This window comes from Triturus cristatus, chromosome 11 (assembly GCF_964204655.1).
Source record: "Triturus cristatus chromosome 11, aTriCri1.1, whole genome shotgun sequence".
Lineage (NCBI taxonomy): Eukaryota > Metazoa > Chordata > Amphibia > Caudata > Salamandridae > Triturus > Triturus cristatus.
In genome coordinates, this window is record NC_140594.1 from 324,932,121 (window position 1) to 324,955,013 (window position 22,893).

The 22,893-nt window shown below is 41.1% G+C and overlaps 1 protein-coding gene across 1 annotated transcript in view; it reads right to left on the bottom strand.

Annotated features, from left to right (window-relative positions):
* Positions 1-7,979: 7,979 nt before the first annotated feature.
* The window catches only part of LOC146784136 (stonustoxin subunit beta-like), a 172,437-nt gene continuing 157,523 nt past the window's right edge, over positions 7,980-22,893 (bottom strand). Inside the window, exon 4 of the mRNA XM_085634954.1 lies at positions 7,980-10,017. Within this exon, the coding sequence (XP_085491080.1) occupies positions 9,920-10,017 (98 nt within the window). The 3' untranslated portion in view covers positions 7,980-9,919. The remainder of the gene's footprint in view (positions 10,018-22,893) is intronic.

The window sequence follows — 22,893 nt, forward strand, 5'->3', positions numbered from 1 at the left end:
CGTCCTGGTGGCTGTGTTTGAGTAATGCTTCAATCCACCAAAATCATATCTTCCCTTTCCTTTGGTCAGATCAGTATTTTGAACCCTTTCTTGAGATGATAACCAACAGCCCTAACCACTCTATCAAGACTGATTAGATCTGACAAGGGTTGGAAACGGACACCATAATTGTTTTTGGGTATTTTGAATTACTTGTCAATGACTAATCAGACACCGCTGCCATAGAGCAAAATGATCTTCTCAATTAGTGTCTGGACCACATGGCAGTCCATTTTATTGACCTCACATTTGCTCAATGTTCTCTAATTAAATCCATTACCATATTACATGTAACATGGTCTGACCATACAGCTATTCCGTTCACTATTGTTCACTATTGTCAAGCCCACCCCATGTTAAAAGTGTCCCTCATCCAGGTAAGTCAGTCTTACTGCCCATGGACTAAATGAAATATCTCACACTTTTCCTCTAGTTTTGAATCTACAATATCTACTTTTTGCCTTGATGCTAACACCAATCACGATCTGTTAAACAGCTGGGTAAATAAGGCATTTGATGCCACAATTCTCCTAAAACCTTGCCAGTCCCAATGGTCTACACTATCTGCTTGGTGGTTCACTGACAAACTCTCCTTAGCTAAGAGACAGCATAAGAAATTTGAAAGACAATGAAGATGGTCCTACAATTCTACTAATAAAGGCTTCTTTCAAATCTGAGCTGTTCATGTACGGTCAACATGGTATACAAACTAGATCCAAGTTCTATCAAAACTGTATTGATCACACTATGGAGATTTTCTCTATATTTAACAAAGGAGCTCATCCTGCTGCAGTTTCTACCTGTGTGACACCCACCCAGAATTTCTGCTTTCAACGTTCTCACTTTTTTCCAATGGAAAATGTCCATCTTCAGAGTTCCTTTCCCTCTTGTATCAGCAGCATTCTCTCAATGCAGTCATACAGCACCCTTCTGATAGCTACCTGTTAAATACCCTATTTCGCCTCAGTTATCCAAATTGAAATTACCTGTAAGCTCAACACTATCTCTCATGTATCACCTCTTGATCCTTGTCCCGCTAAGGTATCCAAGACAATGGCATGATCCTTAGTGACATTTCCTAACACCCTGTGTAATTCTTCCTTGAGTTCCGGTATTTTGCATAGCTCCTGGGAAAAGGCCCTTATTGTCCCACTGCTTTAAAAGTCTACTGCTGACCTTTCTATTATGTCCAATTTCCATACCTTCTCAATTCTGCCTTTGGAAGCAAAGATCCCAGAAATATTTGTCAACCAATAATTATACTCCTATATTAAAGTTCACCATTATCACATCTGTCACTCAGACTTCCTCCAAATGTGATCAATGAGACTATATTATTACCTCTCAGTAAAGACATCAGAATGACTGTAGATGCTACTGGAACAGCTGCTCTTATTCTATGAGATCTCTCTCTGACCTTTCACCATTAATCCCATGATATTCTCTTAGACCACTAAAGTCTATCAGTGTCAAGGGCACAGTCTGTAATTGGTTCTCATTTCACAAAGATCATTATCAAGCAGCCGATTTTGCATCTTTTTTCTCAACATTCAAGGCTAACAAACGTGGGGTTCCTCAAAGTTCTTCCCTGAGCCCTATGCTATCTAATATGTTCAGAGCCTCACTCACCACTCTCATTACATCTTTCATCCTTAACGTTTATGCCGGATACCGAATTCTTGCATACCCGGATTCTTTATGGAGTCAGTTCAAAAATGTATTATGTCTAGTGACAAATTGGATGATTTCTAATTCCATTTGGCTCAACACAGACAAGACGGATGTCATTCTTTTTGGAAAACCTTCTATATGGACCTAAAATTGGTGGATGGATTCTCTGGGACTATCCACTCCTTCTGCAGTGTAAACATTGTTGTAGGTCCAAAATGTTTACAAACACTACAGAATCAATCAGGGATGTGTCCTTTGAGTCTTGTATTGTCAGTTAGCATTTAGGTTGAGTGTGTCTAATATTGGATGATCTGTCTAAAACTGAAAGGATGAATCTCTCTTCTTCATCTTTGGGATCTACCATAGATAAGTGACTACTAGATGTGCTTGTCCATTTATCATGTTCTTGGAGACCACTTGTAGAGTTCTCAGCATGTCTCCCTTCTCCATAGGGCACACTCAGCTGGCTCTTCTTTGATCATCACAAAGACTAGGACCTTGTTGTTTGTGCAATTACCGCCCTAAGTGCGCTGGGTATGCCCAGATGTGGGTCCCTGGCTCTCTGTGCCACTGGAACCAAGCTACACTTGGCTGATAAGCCCTAACTAGGGCAAAACCTGTCCTAGGTTGCTTGTGTTCCACTTCAGGGAGAACCTGGCTTGCCAGTTGGGGCTGGACGTTTCCCACGAGGAGCAGGTTGAAGATTGATTTGCATATTGCTGGGTCCAAACTAAGGTGGCATGGTTGGCAAAAAAACATGGACTGGGATGCGGCCCGGGCAAATGCCAGTGGCTGAGATTGATTGAAGCATTCTATCCACCACTTGTTTTCAGAATTGTTGCCCCAAGTGTGCTGGGTATGCCCAGACGTGGGTTCTGGCTTCACTGGAACTAAGCTACACCTTGCTGAAGAGCCCTAACTAGGGCAAAACCGGTCCTAGGTTGCTTGTGTTCTGGTTCTGGGAGGATATGGCCTGGCAGTTTGGGCTGGACTTTTGCCAGGAGGAGCGTAGTCAAGGCTGATTTGAATATGGCTGGGTCCAAACTGAGGTGGCATGGTGGGCAAAACACAATGGACTGGGATGCAGCCAGAGGGATTGCCAGTGGCTGAGATTAATTAAAGCATTACATCTATCACCTTGTTGTTTTTGCTATCACGAGAACTAAGCAGTAGCGGCCGGCACACATAATAACGGGAGTGGGGGCGAGGCGGGATGAGCGTCTTAAATTTTAAAAAAACACTCACCTTACGCTTGCCGCATGACCAAGTTGGCAATGCCGCGAGCACAAGGTAAGTGGTTTTATTTTATCTAAATTTAATATTACTTCTCCCGTTGTATGTTGACTTACCCGAACACCACCCCGCCTCCTCCCTGCCCCACCGCCTCACTGCTCTTACCTGTGCTGGCCGAAACTGGAATTAGGGCATACTCTTTCTTCTCTGCCCATATAATTGAAAATGCATGGACTTTGTCAAGAGGTAAGACAGTATCAAGTGTCATGCAAACCTCTTCAAGAATTAGCTGTAGCAATGCTGATGAACATCAGCCTTGTATCAGCTGCACGCACCCCCTCACCTCTTTGACTGGGTAGGTAATCAATTGTGCATGTGCTAACAACTTGTTATCGCGGGCAACTATCAAAGCTAGCAGTTGATTTGTTCTCCTTCTGTTGTGTTTGTCTAGGGACAGTATTTTATCAGTCAGGGTTTATTTTGAGTACAAAGTGGGTCTCGAGCATCATTACTGCTGCATTATAGTTCATGTTATTATCTTTGTTCCGCAAGTTCAAAATCAGTTTAAAATTCTCCTCAACCGATATAGAAATACGATTGACCTTTTAATAACACCATCCGATTCCCCGGTGGCTTTAAAATAATTATTTAGTCAGGTCATCAAATATTTCCATCTGGGGCTGCCGTGGATTGTGCCACCAACTCACAAAAGCTGATAGGGGACTGGAAGCTGCACTGGCGTGATGCATGGTGAGAACAAACTAGCCAACTGGGATGGGTCTATTGCCATCCACAAGTTCATTGTGACCCATGTTGTGATCTTCAGATTCTGCTTTGTGTATTTGCTAGGATTACTCCCTCTCAAGTTAAAGGGCCTCATCCTGGTAGTGGTGCTCGACACTCAAAAGAGTCACTGCACTGACTATGTGCTGATACTGCCATTCTGATCAGCCCTACTCCATGCTACTGGGGAGGAGAGTGTGATTACCCATGGATCTGTGTGAGTAATAGTCTTTTTCCTTTTACTTTTCACTCTTCACTTTTTTTGCCTTTCATTCACAATGGTCTTCTTATCCTGTTAGCCACTATTTTCTTCTCTTTTTCACAGAGTTTATGTACTTCATGGTGCCTGCCTCTGTTGTGTGTGTCTTTTTAACATTGCAAAAAGGACTCCATGCAGCATATTGCAATAAAGGCTGTGTCACACCCTGTCTTCAATCAGTTTAGTGCAGTTTTGCGACTTCAGCGCTGCACGGTGTCAGGTGGGTGGCTCCTCTCATCCTCTGGCACACCACTCCAGGCAGGCGAAATATATGGCTGTGGATTGGCAGGCGCACTGCACCAACAGTGTGTGCTTGCTTTCCCTTCTGTCAGTGCAGGTAAATGGTTGTTCTGTCTGCTCCCACTCCTTGTCGCCAATGTAGAGCGTGGAGAGAGGTTGGCACAAGAGAGGCAGGGCACACTGGTTCCAAGTGTATACTTACTGATCCTGTGTAATTACAGCACCCTTTATTTGTACCACACTCTGTGGCCAGCAGTATGGATTCATGCTGTGTGAGATGTCAAGGACACACAACAAGACAGTAAACTGAGCAAAGGGGTGGGGGAAGGAACTGAGAGGTCTATCAACAACTTTCTTTCCGCGGGTTGAAGTGTTGGTTGTGGGGCAAAAGGTGGGAACTACAGAATTTAAACATGGCTGTATGAAAGCCCATTTTATGGTCTTGCTTGACAGCAGAGCCAGACAAATATGTGAGTATTACTAGAGACGGGCTTTAGCTCCGCCCACATGTTGTGATTGGACAAAAGTTGTGTGCTTCCACAAAAAAAGTACTTGCCCTCCAAACAGCTGCGATTATTTTGTTTATTTATCCAGCTGCCTGAGTTTCAACAATCAGGTGCACACTGATAAAACTGTAATGCTGTAAAAATGTCTTAGATAACTAGATCATTTATGGTGTTTTTCTCTGGCAGAAGCGCAGATTAGAGAAGGGCATTCATTAACCTACATGGATTTTTAGATCTGAATTGACAGCGCAATTGTTACCTGACCTTTTAACCTACACCAATGTTCCTCTGCAGTTCTTTGCGCCCACACAAAACCATACCTATTCCCATGCTACCTACATTTAATGCTTCCTATTACCATACAACATTCCTTTAAAGCCAGACCAATTGGCATTGCCAATGCTTGTAACTTTCTATTCTTGGTGATGTCGAAGGACCTCTGATTCAGGGGTTGTAAATGCAGTGCCAGGAGTCACAAAAGGCAATCAGAGATAATAGCTGCTACCCCTGATGGCCCACCAACTCACGTTCATGCATATTCAGATTCATCTACTCTGAAAGAGTTACATTCATTCTTTTGGCAAAAAGATAACAGAGGGGTCCTTTATATTTGCATTGGAGGATTCTAAATAGCAAAGGTGGTTTATTAAATCAGTTGTGTCGAGGTCGGATGCAGGCTAGCAATAAGATCAATTTGGGGTGTTTGTTAGGATGATGTGTAAGGCAGGGTCAGAACTTGACGGGTTACTATGAAGACGGCTACCATTCGCGTAATGGATTGGGTAGCAGGAAGGTGGGTTGCTCTCTAGCTAATTGTGTGCACCGAGGGTTGTTGAAGTGTTGATTTTACATTTTGTTGTGCTTGAGTTTTAACGGCCGATTAAGGCATTCCAGGGCCTTCCTTGCCAAAACTGATTAAGTCTCCAGTGATTGGCAAGTCAAGACATATTTGACCTAACTGCTGCGGCATGTGAGGGGGAGCAAAGTTGCAGCAGTGAAAAGGTTAGAACTCTGTGTGGAGGGCCAGTTAAGTGAAGGCATCCCACATGTTCTTCTAGTGGCTAGTGTGCCTCATTCACTTTCTTCATCGCTGTTGGCAGCAATGAAGGCTGAAATGAGGTGTCCACAGTCCGGTGAGGGTAAGTGCAGTGACACAGCTCTCTAGGGTCTTTGAGCTGTGCCATGGTAGTGGTATGCTCATGTGCTGTCATGTGGAAGGTTTGTCAAGTCTAATTTGTCTTGAGTGTGGGAAGGGGACTCCGGGTTGTAGCAGAGATGAGAAAAGTTCTATGTGTGGGAGGTTGGTATGAACTGTATAGGACACCTGATATGCAAAACATACATCTCATTCCCTCTGGATATCAGCTGCCAATGTGATAAGGAAGGCTGATAGATTTACTGTCCATATTGTGGCTAGGTTTTAAGCGGTCTAACCAAAGGTTCTATTTATAATTTGTTTCTACTGGAGAGACGCTGATTGTGGAGGTGCTCTTTGCAGAATACTAAGGTATGGAGAGCAATCTCAGGTTCATATCGAAGACAATGAGTGGCCTTGGAGGTGGAATCAAGCCCTTAGGTCTGTCCCTTTCTCTGCACGCAGCTCTTTAGAGAAAGTTGTTGTTTCTCGTGTGGACTTAACATATTCTCAAAAGATCTTGCAATTGAGAGTTGAGATGCACATTAGATTCAAGCGGCTCTTGTTTGGATTTAATAGACTAGAGAGAGCTGGGTGGAGTGGCTTCTATCAGAAGGCAATCCTGATTGGTAAGATCCTCACCCAAAGTACCCTAATTATTTCTACAAAATGGAGCCCTGATAAAAAGCACAAGCTCCTCATTCCCAGGCAGTTCCTTTGAACTGTTTTTTTCTGCTGGGACAAATTCAAACTTCTCCCATCTCTAAAAGACCAGACCACCTTTAGCCTTCAGCTTGGCCCAGCACCACTGCAAGGTTCCTCGGCATTCAGGTGGTCGTGTGATGTCTCTGGGAGAGACCTGAAGCACCTAAAGAGGAGCCCAGGAGCAGGGCTGTTGCCAGGAGGTGATGCAGTGGGAAAACACAACGGGCGCATTCTAAGAATCAAAAAGGATACATGTCGGGAGGAGTTATTGGGACTGATCATTTTGTTGATCTCGGGGAATGGGATGGGATACAGGCTTGGGAGGGGGATTTGGTGTTAAAAGATGCTAAACATCATGTGTGGGTGTGCACCAAGGGAGGCCATGGAATGGGCAGAGCCAGTAAACCACTCCCGCATCCCTAGCACATGAACAAGTGACAAGACCTTCCTCAGTCAATCAATAACAAGAGTTCTTCCAAAGCCAATTTAAAGTCTTTGAATACGAATAGGATATCTTTCCATCCTGGCTCAGCTGCTATAACCCCTCTCCAGTTTCCAAACCATCTCCAAGTGACCTTTAAGCAAGCCCTTTCATGTAGGTCATAAAGACATTCTCAGAACCTTTCTCTTAACCGTTAGAAAATACATTCTAGTAGCCCAGTTTCACCCAAGGCTCCAGAAATATTTGTTGAGATAATCAATCTGTTCCCAGCGACGGTACCACTGCCATTTATTTCAAGGGTAATGGGGACACTAGAATTTCTGCCAACAACCAGCTCAATTACACTTGGTTTTGGAATAACTTCCAGAATTTCTCTTCTATGAAACAATAAAATAGAATATTCCCTTTGCCATTTTCTGACTCCAAGTTCCCGGCCCCATTTGTATTGATTTTGTAACTATAGGAAGACTGAGGATTCTATGTCCAAAAGAGACATTCACAATATCTCGGACAGTTCCTAATCTTACTGAGTGAGACTTTAAAATTACCATGTTCAACATTATTTCGAATTTGAAGGTGCTGCATAGGTGAATACAAAATTCATGCATAAGGTTGTAAATTATGAGAGACATTAAAAAGCAAGGCAAAAGCTTGCCTTTTAACAACGGTTCTGTGACCGTAAGTGAGTTAAGAACACAAACATATTAAGACACTTGTTTGGTCTTCGTGCTTTTTATCATCTTTTATAATTTACATATTTCCCTTTCCTTTTGTTTATTATCTCTTTTTTTCAGCATATTGTATATTTTTGCCTTTAGCTGCATTTTCTATTTTCAGGTATGTATTTTTATTGGGTACTTCAAAAAAAAGATTTTTACTGAAGATAAGTCTCTGTTTTAAAAACTTCGAAAATATCTTGGAAGTTAGTAGAATATTTGTTTTACTGACAGAAACACATGCGATTCGTTTTTGGACAAATGCAAATTTAATCGATGGGTTTCAAAAATGTGTTAATTACATACAATATTGGCTCAAGCAAAGGACACACTTTAATAATACAGTCAATTGAGTACTAGATAGAGAAACAAACCCAGTGCACATTTTTTACTGTTTGGATTATTTTTTCAGTACTTTATTCAACATTATATTATTCGTTTGTGTTACTTTAACTCTGAATCATACTACCATTTGTGGTCGGAGGCTTCTTTCCAGGAACATGAACAAAAACCAAATTAAATGATGTTGCCTAGTATAATTAAAAATGTTATGACATGGAAAGGCTATGCACTGGGATCATCCTCTATACAGCTCTGTGCCTGAGAGTGGAAAGCGCATTGCAAATTAATAACACCAAAGGTTAATTTTAGTATGTTGGTTCAGAAGGAGGGAGATCTACCATGCCACAGAATTATTACTCCCAGGAAGTAGAATAAAAAGAGATTGTAGTATGAGGCTGGAGAGGACGAGGACATTCAGGGCTAACATGAAACGTAGCTTGTTCTCAAATAGATAATGGATTGTATTGAAGTTTCTCTAACCATAAATCGTGAAGACAAAAACAGAAAAACAAATGTATTACACAGGCAATAAACAAAAGCGAGCAGTAGTACTAAAGTCCAAGGAAATGTTCATGTGGTGTCACTTCATAGGGCATAAGGAGGAGAATTCAAGTTGGGTAGGCCTGGGGCCACACTATACATGCAGTGTATTTTCTTTCATTGCGCCGGGTGCTCCTTTAAAAAGGTGCGCCCTGCGCAATGAAGGAAAATGCGCCATATTATGATGAATGTGATGCCCTCAGGACAGCCACAAACCTGCACTGCCCTGGGGCAGCGCATTTGTTTGGAAAACTGAGCAGCTGCCTTGAAGCCTCTCAGTGTTTTCACAGTGCAGGCGCAACCCGCCTGCACTTTGAAGGGGGATTAGAGATCCCCTTGCAGGCGGGTGCAGGCAGTGACTGCACCCGCCTGCAAGGGGATGTCTAGGGGGTCTCCTTCACCCCTCCAAAGGGCTGCCATCAGGGGGAGCACTGACAGTCCACCACGCACCGCCTGAGAGCCTCTTTTCCTCTGCGCTCACATCTGTAATAGGGCGAGGGCACAGAGGCAAAGGGGTTCCCACATTTGCATGGGGCACACCCCCATGCAAACAAGGGAATGCCCTGTGCAGATAGCACTGGTGCTTTATGTGCGCCAGCGCTATCGGTATTACAGAAGGGGCCTCACATGCGTCTGTGGCCCCTACTGTAATACCAAAGTGCCCCTGGGGCGCTCAAAGCAGGTGCCAATGACCGGTGCAGCCCCAGGGCACTTTGTGTAACACGACCCCTGATGTTTGCTATCTGTCAAAGTCATAGTGGTCATACAAGCATTGCCACAGGATTCATTTCCAACTTGTTTGATTTTCCTTGACCCTCAAATGCCATGGACAACCCTCACCCTAGACATTGCAGCAGTGCTGCACTCTCAGCCCCTGGTAACAAAAGCAGCAAGCAAGCGTTTCCGGTCTCCTAGAGCCAGGCCGTACTTCCCCAGGGGCTGCCCCAAGAACATTTCTAGGGCTGCTTTGGGTTCCCAGTTGGGCCCTCCTTAGGACCCAGAAAGAAACTACTGGACAGGCGTCATTAGCATAATTCCAGTTTGCGTGAACATAATTTGTGGATCTGAGGAAAGTTAAATTCCGACTACTGTGCTGCACTGTGTGAATTAAATGTATGATTTTTAACTGTCACTACAAGATTTTAAAGCCCCTTTCTAGTATATCTTTAGAACGAGAGGCTGTACAATGTGTCTTAGTGTAAAGTCAAGGAGATGAAAAGTCATTTGGTGTTACTTCCAGGCGTGGCATGAAGATCGTGTGTCTTATGATGTCCTATCTGCTTTTCCGATGATTCTGATGAAATGGCTTCAGCGCTCATTTAGTGACCTGACAGGTCTAAACGGTGGATTGACCACAGGATTTGGAGCTGGTGCCGGGGCCGGTGGTGGTGGTGGAGGTTTCATCTCTGAGAAAAATCAAATGAAATATTTGTAAACATCTTAATTTATAGATTTGAGCAACTGTTTTTTGAGTTTCATATACTAAAAGCACAGTAGAATAAAATGCCCTGATCCACTTCAGTACTGGAAAAAATGCAAGGAATGGAAACCCGTGTCTTCTTAATACAATTCAATGTTTTGGATCAAATGCCTGCATTCCTAGCCATTAAATATTTCCTCATTTTACCATCTTTGCTGTTGATTCTTTTATCCTCTCCTTTCTTGTTCTCCAAAACCTTATTTGTTTCCTTCATTCCAGCTCTCTCAGTACCGCAGAGAACTTTAGCAACTTGATCACAGGAGAGCAACAGGATACATGATTGGTTTAACTGATTCCTCTACGTACATTACATATAAAATTTCATTTTACCTCAATTTGTATTTGGCTCAATAGCCTTCCTTTGCACAACGGATTAAGTCTTCTACTGTCAATGCCACTATCTGGGGCAATGAGAAAGAATGATCCACACTCCAAGGTGCAGATTAAAGTAAGATGGTTTATTAAGTAGCTTCAATGAAGAGTCCCACCAGGAGCAGCCTCCCTGCTGCTCAGTCCATACTCCAACTGACACTCACAGGCACCCAACATTCCATTACATCACAATGCACCAACATTCCACACTACACACTCTTATTGGTTGAGCAGCAGGTATAACACTTTAGCAACTTGATCACAGGAGAGAAACAGGATATATGATAGGTTTTACTGTTTCCTCTAAGTACATTACATATAAAATATAATTTTACCTCAATTTGTTTTTGGCTCAACAGCCTTCCTTTGCACAATGGATTAATTCTTCCACTGTCCAAGCCACTTTTCCGGGGTAATTTCCTGTCTATTCCCTCAGGCTCACCCTCTTCCTGGCTTCTCCTGTGCATTGAATTTTTACATAATTTTCTTTACAAAGCATCTAATTTTCACTCTCACACTACAGGCCTAATAAGCATCAAAACGTATAACGCGTAAATTAAAAAAATCTTTCAATACAGGCATGGCCCCTTCTCGAATTTCTTGACATAACAACTCCCATTGGATTGTCTTCCAATTAGAATCATTTTACATTCCCCTAGTTTCTAGAACAAAGGGGCAGATTTATAGTTCTTTCGTGTAACGCAGCAAGCCATCTTACTGGGCTGTGCTGCTTGATGAAGAAATGGAAGGAATGCATTGTATTTACAATTATACAGCGCATCCCTGTCCTTTCCTAGCGCTGGCACACATTGGGCTGCCTAGCACCAATGCAGGCACCCTTACGTCATGTTGCAAGGGTGACTGAGATGTAGGCATGATTGTTTTTGTACAGGAACGAACACCTTCCTACCCAAAAACAATCCTGAGAGGCATTTTCCTCTTTCTACATGTGCAGCAGAATTCAACACATGTAGAAAGAGGAAAAATAAGGAGGAATAGAGATACTTCTCATTACGCCTCACCAGAGGAGTCATAGTATTTCGATACATTCCCAGGTCTACTACCAATGGTAAATCTGGGAATGTGTCAAAACCATGGGTGGATGCGTGGGATCACCCATGCCCCACCCATGGAACACCTCCCTGCCACAGAGTAATTCAAGGCAGCGATTTAAGTTGCCTTGCATTAATCTAGATTTATCAAACCACTCAGAACCACGCAAGGTGGTCTCGCGTGGCCTGATAAATCTCACTTAGGTTTTGCGTCGCCTTGTGCACCCTTAGGCGGTGAAAGGATGAATCAAAACTGTGATAATACGCCCCTTCCTTTATACATCCTTCCTCAGGCCTTGCGATTGTAGACTTCTGTTTGTCTCGTGTAGTGTTAAAAATTGTCTGAGGAACTCCCTCAATTACCCGATTCTGCTAATAACTTATGTTCACTTCATAAGGTAGACTTGTGAGATAACCCTGAAGATGCTATGTCAGGTCCAGAGGTAAGGTTTATGCTTTTGTCTCTCTTTAACTTCAACTCAGTAGCCACACTAGACATCAATAAAGAACCACAGCTGCAGATCTAATCAGGTAAAAGTTTGTATTAGAAATGAAAAACACGTAATCCAAACAGCCACTGACAAGGTTCCATCCCAAATAAAGTCAAGGCATCCGTTTTAGCCCCTTTCCTTACTGGTCAGCAGTCATAGATCAGTGGCCTTATCTTCTGCCACTGATAAATCTAGCACCTACAAGGCAATAATGAGGATAAAACTAAGTACAATGTGCTTGTTCTGCTAGCTGTTGTCTCTCTCTTCGCTTTCATTGCAAGCAGTTGGTTTCTGTGCGACTATATGCACAGTTGTGATAACCATTAGAATGGAGGGACTGCGGATCACGAGTGGGATGGGCTGGGTGAGCGGACAGTACTGGTGCTGTACTGCAATGTGTGAAGAGCTGATACATCTGTCGGTCATGGTGTTGCATCCTCTTGTGTGTGAGGCCTTAGTTAGGGTCTAGGAAGCCAGGTGGCCTTGGTTTAGTGCAGGTAGTTCTCATTTCGTGTGTGTGTGTGTGTGCGCTCGCGCGTGCTTACCATCTTATAGAGTGCACCATGGCATAGTGAGGTCTGTTGGCACAGACTCTATGCTAGTTGATCCACATTCTCACTTTGTCCTTCCCCCAAATTGGCAACATTTTAGAGAGCGTTATTTTTGCTATTGTGCATTCAGTGACAACTGTGAGTTAGATTTTTTTTCCATATAAATAGAGACAGGAGCACAAGGAAGTTTTGCATGATGGTTTAGGATTACACTTTATAGTGAAATTCACAAATTGGTGTGGTCTTCCCAGGCCTTACTTAGGTCTGCGTTTTTCATGTTTCTGGTTACCACATCGATAATCTTTGCCTGATTGCAGAGTTTCACATGTTTTTTCTCACAGTGTCTGCATAGCATGAAAGGCTCCCACGAGCTTTGATATTCAATGTGACCTTCCTTGCACTAAATATGGGAATTTCAGAAGACATAGAAGTGGGAAACATCCATTACAACGCAGTCGTTACAACGCACTACCTTTACAACGCAGCTGTAACAACGCAACTGCCTTTACATCGCATGCCATAACAACACAGCCATTACAACACATGTCACTACAATGCATGCGATTACAACGCATACCATTACAAGTAATGGGGATTGTTTAATTTTTAGGGTGGGTAGAGGTTTTCAGTACATGGGAATAGTAACTTTTACCCCTACACTATCCAACACTTTCCCTAGTGTTGCACTCACTGGAGTGGGAATAGTAATTTTTACACCCACACTATCCAACACGTACCCTACTGTTGCACTCACTGGAGTGGGAATAGTCATTATTACCCTCACACCATCCAACAGTTACCCTACTGTTGCCCTAAAAGTATTATGCTTTGTAATGGTATGCGTTGTGATGGCATGCGTTGTAAAATCATGCATTGTAATGGTAGCTGTGATGTAAAAACCGCGTTGTAAAAGCATGCCTTGTAAATGTTTGAATTGTAATGTCATACATTCCAAAGAAGTCAGCGCAGAGCTAGAAGACATATTAAAGCCTTAAGGGAAAAGGCAGAAGGCAAAGGAGTCAGCCTGCACCTCTCCCATCACTCGATTCAAGTGAAATGGACACCAGAGTGGTAGATACTGCCAAGAACAATGCCCAGCAGCACTTTAGAGCTACTGAAAGGAAAGTCAACCTGATTCATTTATATTATTTTGCGTGGTTTAAAAAGACATTCATCTCGAATACATTGGGTCTGAGATCCTACACATCTAGTTAACAGATTCTTTTTCTAAAGGCTGAAGACTGGAACCCAGAGGAGCCCCGAGCTAACAAACCACGCTGCAATTTTTCTATCTGGACTCGTTTGTTAGAGGCAATAAAGCAAGTGTCAACCCCCCTTGCAGGAGTCAGGCTTGCGTACTGCGCTCGCTCACTGTGCACCATATGGGGACAGATCTGATCAAATTTGCCAGGGCTGCTTTGGGTTGCCAGTCTAGCCCTGAGACTATGTCCTGATTTAGAGTTTGGCAGAGAGGGTCTTCCAATGAAACTTTGATGGAATACTCTTCCTGCAAAGCTGTGAGTCCGCCTGTCTCATTTAGAGGAAGCCAGACAGAAATTATGTTGAGGACGGAGCCTTTTCTGGCTCTGTCACTGACATACTCCTCTGACTGCCCAACCGAGTATGGGCCATCTTAGGATAGCCATCTGACTGGCTGCCCTGAATAGAGTTGGCAGTTACATGGCTTTTTTTGCTGCCCATCACCAACAGGTAAAATCTGGCTGTGAGAAAAAATGAAAACCACATGGTGTGGGGCCATTAGTTTTAAATTTTTCAATATATAACTCTGCTTTGGAAGTCTGTTTTAAAAAAATTGAAAACTTTAATGATGGGCCGTCATGTGTGATGAAATCGTTCGTCAAACATTTCCAACATTGAATGCAACTGCTATAACAGTGGTTCTTGCCAATGTAAGAAATGTTCACAGGCTGGTGGACATCGCTAACTTTAGTGGACGGCATGTCCATAAGGGCGATTAAGTATTTTTGTATTCCCTCACCCTGATGGACATACAATTGGCCGCCAAAGTATACATCGTGCCTGTAGCCAGAAACTGTTTTCTTTGGGAAAAATCAGGCCACTTTCTTGTATGCCTACCAGTTTTGTTCTAAGCAACTAGTGATGGTCAGGAAGATTGTCATTGTATATGGAAATATCTTTATTGCTATTCATAAACCCTCTCAATTCTGACAGGGCTTCTCATATTCTGTTCTGGAACAACTTTGCTGCTGACAAGACCCCAATGCTGAATCTTTTACAACATGAGACTTTTATAACATTTTATTCCAAAATTAGATGTATTCCTATTAGTGCCTGTATATGGTAAAACATGGTATTGATGTTCATAACCTCACACTGGATAATAACCTGGAGCTAGCATTTGGTACTGAAATGTGGCTGAAAGAGGACTCAGCCCCCAGCATCACACTGGCAGTCCAACCGGCCAAGGCTGCTTTATTAGCAGCTTGACTGCCTTTCATGTCCTGGTGGCTGTGTTTGAGTAATTCTTCAATCAAACAAAATGATATCTACCCTTTCCTTTAGTGAGATCAGGATTTGGAATCCCTCCCTTTGATGATCACCATCAGCCCTAACCACTCACTCTATCAAGACTTTACTCATATGAGGACTGATTGGGTCTGACAAGGTTTTCTTACATTCCTGCTGCTTGAGTCGATATCTGCTATTTGTTTGGAAACGGACAATGTAAATATTTTTGGGGATTTTACATTACATGTCAATGACTACTCAAACACAGCTGCCCAAAAGCTAACTAATCTACCTCAATTAGCGTCTGGGCCACATGGCAGGCTATTTTATTGATCTAATCTTTGCTCAATGATCTCTAATTCAATCCTTTAACACATTAAATGTAACATGGTCTGACTAAATGTCTATTCTGTTCACTATTGTCAAGCCCACCCCATGTAAAAAGTGCCAGGTAAGTCAGTCCTACCGCCCACGGACTAAATGAGATATTTCACACTTTTCCTCTAACTTAGAATCTACAACATCTACTTTTCACCTTGATGTTAATTCCAATCATGATCTAGCAAACAGCTGGGTAAATAATGCATTTGGTTCCACCATTCCCCTAAAAACGTTGCAAGTCCCATCGGGCTACACAAGAGACAGCGTAATAAATTTGAAAGCCAATGGAGATGGTCCTACAATTCTACTGATAAAGGTTTATTTAAAATCTGAGCTATTCATTTACAGAAAACTTGATATACAAACCAAATTCAAGTTCTATAAAAATTGGATTTCAGCTGCAAAAAACACACTATGCAGATTTTCTCTATATTTAACAAACTAGCTCACCCTGCTGCAGTTTCTACCTGTGTGACACCCATCCAGAATTTCTGCTCTCGACTTTTTTTCCCAATGGAAAATGTCCATCTTCAGAGTTCCTTCCCCTCTTGTATCAGTGGCATTCATTCTCTCGAGGCAGCCAGACAGCACTCTTCAGATACCTACCTGTTAAATTCACTTGTGGACCTCTTTTACCTGAGTTATCCAAACTGATATTACCTGTAAGCTCAAAACTATCCCATATGGATCACCTCTTGATCCTTGTCCCACTAAGGTAGCCAAGAAAAAGGCATTATTATTAGCGACATTTCCTAACACACTTTGTAATTCTGCCTTGAGTTCCGATATTTTGCATAGCTCCTGGAAAAAGGCCCATATAGTCCCACTGCTGAAGAAGTCTACTGCTGAACTTTCTATTATGTCCAATTACCGTCCAATCTCAGTTCTGCCTTTGGAAGCAAAGATTCCAAAAATATTTGTCAACCAATAATTATACTCCCATGTTCAAAATCACCATTATCACAAAGTCTATCATTCAGGCTTCCGTCTAATGTGATCACTCAGACTGTATTGATATCTGCCAGTAATTACATCAGAACGATAGCAGATGCTAGAGGAATAGCTGCTCTTATTCTATTAGATCTCACTGTGGCCTTTAACACATAATCCCATGATATTCTCTTAGACCACTAATGTCTATCAATGTCAAATGCACATTCCGTAACTGGTTAACATTTCACAAAGATTGTTATCAAGCAGCGGCTTTTGCATCTTTTTTCTCAGCATTCAAGGTTAACAAATGTGGGGTTCCTCATGCTTCTTCCATGAGCCCTATGCAATCTAACATGTTCAGTGCCCTATTAGTCACGCTCATTACATCTTTCATCCTTAAAGTTTATGCCTGATACCCAGATCATCATCAGACTTCTTGTAAATCTGGATTCTTTATGGGGCCAATTCAAAAATTGATTATGTTCAGTGACAAATTAGATGACTTCTAATTCCCCATGGCTCAACACAGAAAAATCAGATGCCATTTTTTTTAGAAAACCTTCTATATGGGGTATTCAGTTGAAATATTGAGTTGGAAATGTCAACATATCGAATTTTAATATTGGGACACGGAAATATCGACAGCAAGAATATTGTGGTCAAGAATATCGACTTTAAGGTAAGAAATATCGATTTTAAAAATATATAAGTTATTAATATCATTTGCAAGAATATAATTGTTTAAAATATCTCATTTTTGATTAGTGTTGTGTATTTTAGTTTATATTTAAATGTATGTGATGTATTTTTATGTATAAGTATCATTTATGTTTTTCATTATATGTGTTTAAGTTTCAATAGTTATTAATTTTATTTTAACCTAATTTTGAATTTTTTAGTTCCGTATCGCGTTGTGGATTTATGGGGGAATAGGGTAGGAAGTAATTTAATTATGATAAATTAATGAATATTATTTGTTTATTAATATTTATTTAATTATGATTCTATAATGTTATTTGTATTTTTAACTGTTTTAGTGAATTTTAGGTGTGGGAAGTAATGTTCTTTGTCATTAATTAATAATTCGTTGTTAATTAATATTTATTAATTATTTGACAATTAATTATAGTAATTGTGTAAGTAATTTTAGGTATGTGTTGTGGGGTTTATAGGGGTGAAGGGTGGGAAGTAATTTATATTTAATTAATGTATAATTAGTTGTTAATTAATATTAATTAATTAATTGACAATGAAAAATTGACATTTTGTAATTAAATTTAGTTGTGGATTGTGGGGATTTTATGGGTACATGTTGGGAGGTGATTTATTTGTAATTATTTAATAATTAGATGATAATTAACATTAAATAATTGATAATTAATTAGGGTAATTATTGATTTATTTGTGTTTGTATTTTGGGTTTGTGGGGTGATGGGTGTGGAGTAAAGTAATCTTATTTACTTTATAATTAGTTGTTAAGTACTATATGTTATTTTTTTTTTTTTTTAATAGTGTAATTCATTTTTTCACAGTTTAATTTTAGGTGTGAGTTGTGGGGATTATAGGTGTAAAGTGTGGGAAGTTAATAACATTTCGTGTGTTTTCATTTGTTTTTTAATTAATGATATTTGTTTAATTTATAATTATGTTAATCAAACAAATATATTTTTTTTTATGTGAATTGTGAGTTGTGTGCTGTTATAGGCCAGATAGTAAACATACTAAATTCATGTAATAATTAATGTTTTTTTTAATAAATAATTTCTAAATAAAAATATTTATTTGTTTCAAATTTGTATTTTTATTTTATTTAAAATAATATTTGAAGGTATTTGTGATATGTATTTAAGATTATAATATGTTTTTTTATATTGAATATATTTTTTACATATATATTTTTTACTTACTTTAAAAATATACATTTGTATTCTGTTGTTGATATTTTGTTTGTTTTTAATTTTGAACTGACTGGAGTGAGAACAATAAATTGTACCCGTCCACAATCCAACACTTTCCCTATTGGTGCACTGACTGGAGTGGGAATAGTACATTTTATGCCTCCACTATCCAACACTTTCTCTACTGTTGCACTGACTGGAGTGGGAATAGTAAATATTTTCCCTAGCTATCGAACACTTAACCTTCTGTTGCCCTCACTGGAGTGGTAATAGAAATATTTACCCCCACCGCTATCCAACACTTTCCCTACTGTTGCACTCATTTGAGTGGGAATAGAAATGTTTACCCCTCTGCTATCCAACACTTTCCCTACTGTTGCACTAACTTGAGTGGGAATCGTAAATGTTATCTCTCTGTTATCAAACACTTTTCCTACTGTTGCACTCACTTGAGTGGGAATCGTCATTTTTACCCCTCTGCTATCCAACACTTTCCCTACTGTTGCACTAATTGCACTTATTGGGGTGGAAATAGTAATTTTTACCCCTCCGCTATCCAACACTTTCCCTATTGTTGCACTCACCGGAGTAGGAATAGTAATTTTTACCCCTCCGCAATCCAACACTTTCCCTACTGTTGCACTCATTGGAGTGGGAATAGTAAATTGTATCCCCCCGCTATCTAACACTTTCCCTACTGTTGCACTCACTGGAGTGGGACTATTACATTTTATCCCTCGCTAGCCAACACATTCCTTACTGTTGCACTCACTGGAGTGGGAATAGTAATTTTTATACCCATCCACTATCCAACACTTTCCCTACTGTTGCACTCATTGGAGTGGGAATAATAATTTTTACCCCTCCGCTAGTCAACACTTTCCCTACTCTTGCACTGACTGGAGTAGGAAAGTTAACTTCAAAGATTTTTAAATAGTTTATTGTTTTAATTTATAATGGAATGTGTTTTTAAAATAGATTTTGTTATTGGTTATCTGGTTCTGCCTCGTACATCTCGTCCTCGGCCTTGACAAAAATCCTGGTCCTTATTTTGTGGATTCTGTTGATTCTGTTTGGCTCTATTTAAAAGCTGGAATTGTTTGAGGAAATTGCTTCTTCCCTGATTACTGGTTGCAACTTGTTGGCTCAATCTCCCCACAGAGAGGCCGAGGACGAGGGCTACGAGGCAGAGCCAGAGGAACAAGAAAGCGATGGGGAGATGGAAAAGACAACTCAATCAAAACAATGCCAATGGTCACCCGAGCCAAGAGAGGAATTAACTGATGGTTGTAAACCTCTCCAAACGTGAGTTAACTGTTACTGACATTAATTTACTAACTCTGGGTCTGTCATTCTGGCCAACCAAGAACATGGACTATGTGCAAACTCGCATTGACATTTTTTACTTTTTGCGCAACTTGAAACTTAAAAAGTGGTCCCATTTACATGCACCTAATATAAGAACTAATAGTGCAGTAGAAATTCAGGACACAGTTTGTATATCAGATGTGGAAACATTACATACTCTTGCGCAGTTGGATGACAACATAGAACATTATGACGGTCCTTATGTGAATTTGCACAACTTGTCTGTTACTGTTGATGATGCATGTCCTAGTGGCTTTAGACCTAAGTCAAAATTCATACCAATAGTACATTGTGATGCACTTGAAGTATTCGAAAAAAATGTTGTGAAAGATCTAAAAAAGATGCGGTATTCAAAAGATAAGCAAGCTAAACGCAATCTTACAACAGCACAAATGAATGCAATTGAAGATCTAAAAAGTGACCCCACCATAGTCATTAGACAATCAGACAAGGGAGGTAATGTTGTTGTGTGGGAGAAGGATGACTATATAAGGGAGGGTCTACGTCAACTCAATGACCCATTATGCTATCAAGAAATAAACAAAAGGGAAGTGGTTGCAGCCAACATTATGGGGCCGATTCCGATGTCGGACGGACTCAGGTCTGTCCGACATCGGTCAGGAGCCGTAACCGACTAACCTGCTGTCGTCGGTTATGGCCCTGCGAGTATGATGCAATCGAACAGGGTTCGGTCGCATTCATATACTTTACAATGCAAGCATGTATTCCGAGCGGAATGCATGCTTGCATTGTGAAAAGCAGGGGTGCAGTTCATCCCTGCACCCTGTGGCCGGCACCCCAAGGTGCCTGCCACTGGGTGCAGGGATCCACAGAGGGGCATCATAGGTGTCCCCAGGCTACCATTCGGCTGCCTCACACCCATGGGGGCCCTACTGGGGGCCCCCAAAGACAGTTTCCGACTGCCTTTTCGTGCCGGAAAGACCGGCATGAAAAGGCAGTGAAAAACTGCCATCGTACTCCCTCGGTCGTAAAGAGGCGGCCGGGGGAGTACTGAGGGATTTCCGGACGGCAGACGGGCTCTCCGAGTCTGTCGTCAGCTATCCGGAAATCTGAGTTGGATTTCTTTCCGACCGAGCCCATCGGAATGGCTCAGGTGGAAAGGAATCCGGCCGACACGTTCTGATTCGGTCGGAAGGGCTCCGACCATCATTTGGAGCCCTTCTGGTCGAAATCGGAATCGGCCCCCAAGTTTGAAAAAATGCTATGTGAATGGAGGGTCAAGGGGCTACTGGTGTGGGAAGAGTATTGTAGCTTGAGTTGCATGCATGCCAAAACACCTATACTCTATCTCCTTTCTACACTACACAAATATCCAGTCAATCCTCCAGGGAGGCACGTTGTTTCCTCCATGGGCTCGAACTTAGAAATGACATCTAAATATATAGATTTTCATCTGCAACCTTTTGTAACTGCTTTACCGGCATATTTGAGAGACACAATGCATTTCCTGAACATGATTGAAGGTTTACAATGGGAAACATTTTTACTCATCACTCTAGATGTGACGAGTTTGAACACCTCGATCAAACATGATTTAGGAATTCAGGCTATTCCCCATTTTTGCGAGCCAGACCTATCTCAGTTCTATTTCATATAGAAATGCTGATTGAGATGATCAACTATTGTCTGACTAATAACTTCTTCTACTTTGATGATAAAATATATAAACAAATGCAAGGTACTGCAATGGGCACTTGCTTCACCCCCAGCTAGGCGAATCTTTTCATGGCCTGGTGGGAGGAGCAGGTGTCGAATTGCTTTGAGATGTACAGAGAACATGTTGTATTATGGTCTAGATTCATTGACGGCATGTAATTTGGGGAGGGGATGAGTCAAGTGCTGAAGCTTTCATTCTGGCATTGAATGAGAACATCTTAAACATAGAACTGACCTGTATAGTCTCATTCAGAGTATCCCCTATAGGGAAGTTATTAGAGCAAAAAGAAACAATAGTATTAAGGAGGAGTTTGAAAATGAAAAATCCTTGATGCGTAAGAGATTTAAGGAGCGAGGATACACTTATGTGTTTGCACTATTGTATGTAAACGGAAGTGAAACATGACTTGCTTTACCGTGAACAAGCTGTAATGGGGAAACCCGTCGGTGTGTGGCCTTCTGTTGCACAACAAACAGAATATAGCATCCTGGTGTGTCCGAAGTACTTTTTTCACGTATGATTGACGTACTGGATTTCACTTCGGACTGCCGCAAGGTAAAGCCTCGAGCTACCAGACTTAGTTTGAGTGATATATATATATATATATATATATATATATATATATATATATATATATATATATATATATATATATATGTATATATATATATATATATATGCCACAAGGAATCGCCTCACCAACCGCACAGCATTCCAGCGCGAAAGACGAACACGGACCCAGAGTAAGTGCTTAGTGGTTTTTATTGAATCAAAAACCCAGTAGCTGCCATGACGCGTTTCGGCCTTCCAGAGGCCTTGATCACATGACGCTGTCTCGTGAAGCCAGAGTTTTTAAAGTGCAAGTGCAAAGGTTAATCATGACATCATCACAATAGATATAGAAAACATACTATATATAATACATTTGTGCAAATGCGCAAACAGTTAAATGCATTAATTCATCATGTGATTACAATAAATTCTAAAGCCACAAATAAAAGTCAAATGCTTTCAAAACACATATGTGCTGGCCAAAGAAATTTGAAATTTCAAGACTGATGAGACATTCTGTGCAGCTCAATTCGATCTGATAAATCGATCTGAAATTTATAGCTTATATCGGTTTACACCAGAGAACTCCCTGGTAACCAATGCCTACACAGAAAAAGCCAAAGCTAATAATAACTGGATCAATCCGGTTAATATATATATATATTATCTACTGGCGGTCGCCAGTAGATAGTTATAGTTACAACCTAGTTTTCATAGGAAATCTCAAAATTCTATTTTGAATAACTTTGGTGCCGGTTGACGAATCCTCGCGAAATTTTCAAAACTAATGGGCCGCTCCGTCCAGCTCCTACCCTGAAAGTCTCGGGGTGATTCGTCAAGCAGGGGCCGAGAAAAAAGGGGGGTCCCAAAACGCGTTTTCCCCATGCATTTTTCCATAGGACCTTTAGACACAGCTACAGCCCGAACGGCTGAACAGAATTACTTGAAATTTGGCAGAGAGGTAGCCATAAGGTCAAGGAAGTGCCTTTTGCAGGTCTGGTGTAAATCTGTTAAGATTTTCCTGAGAAAATAGCAT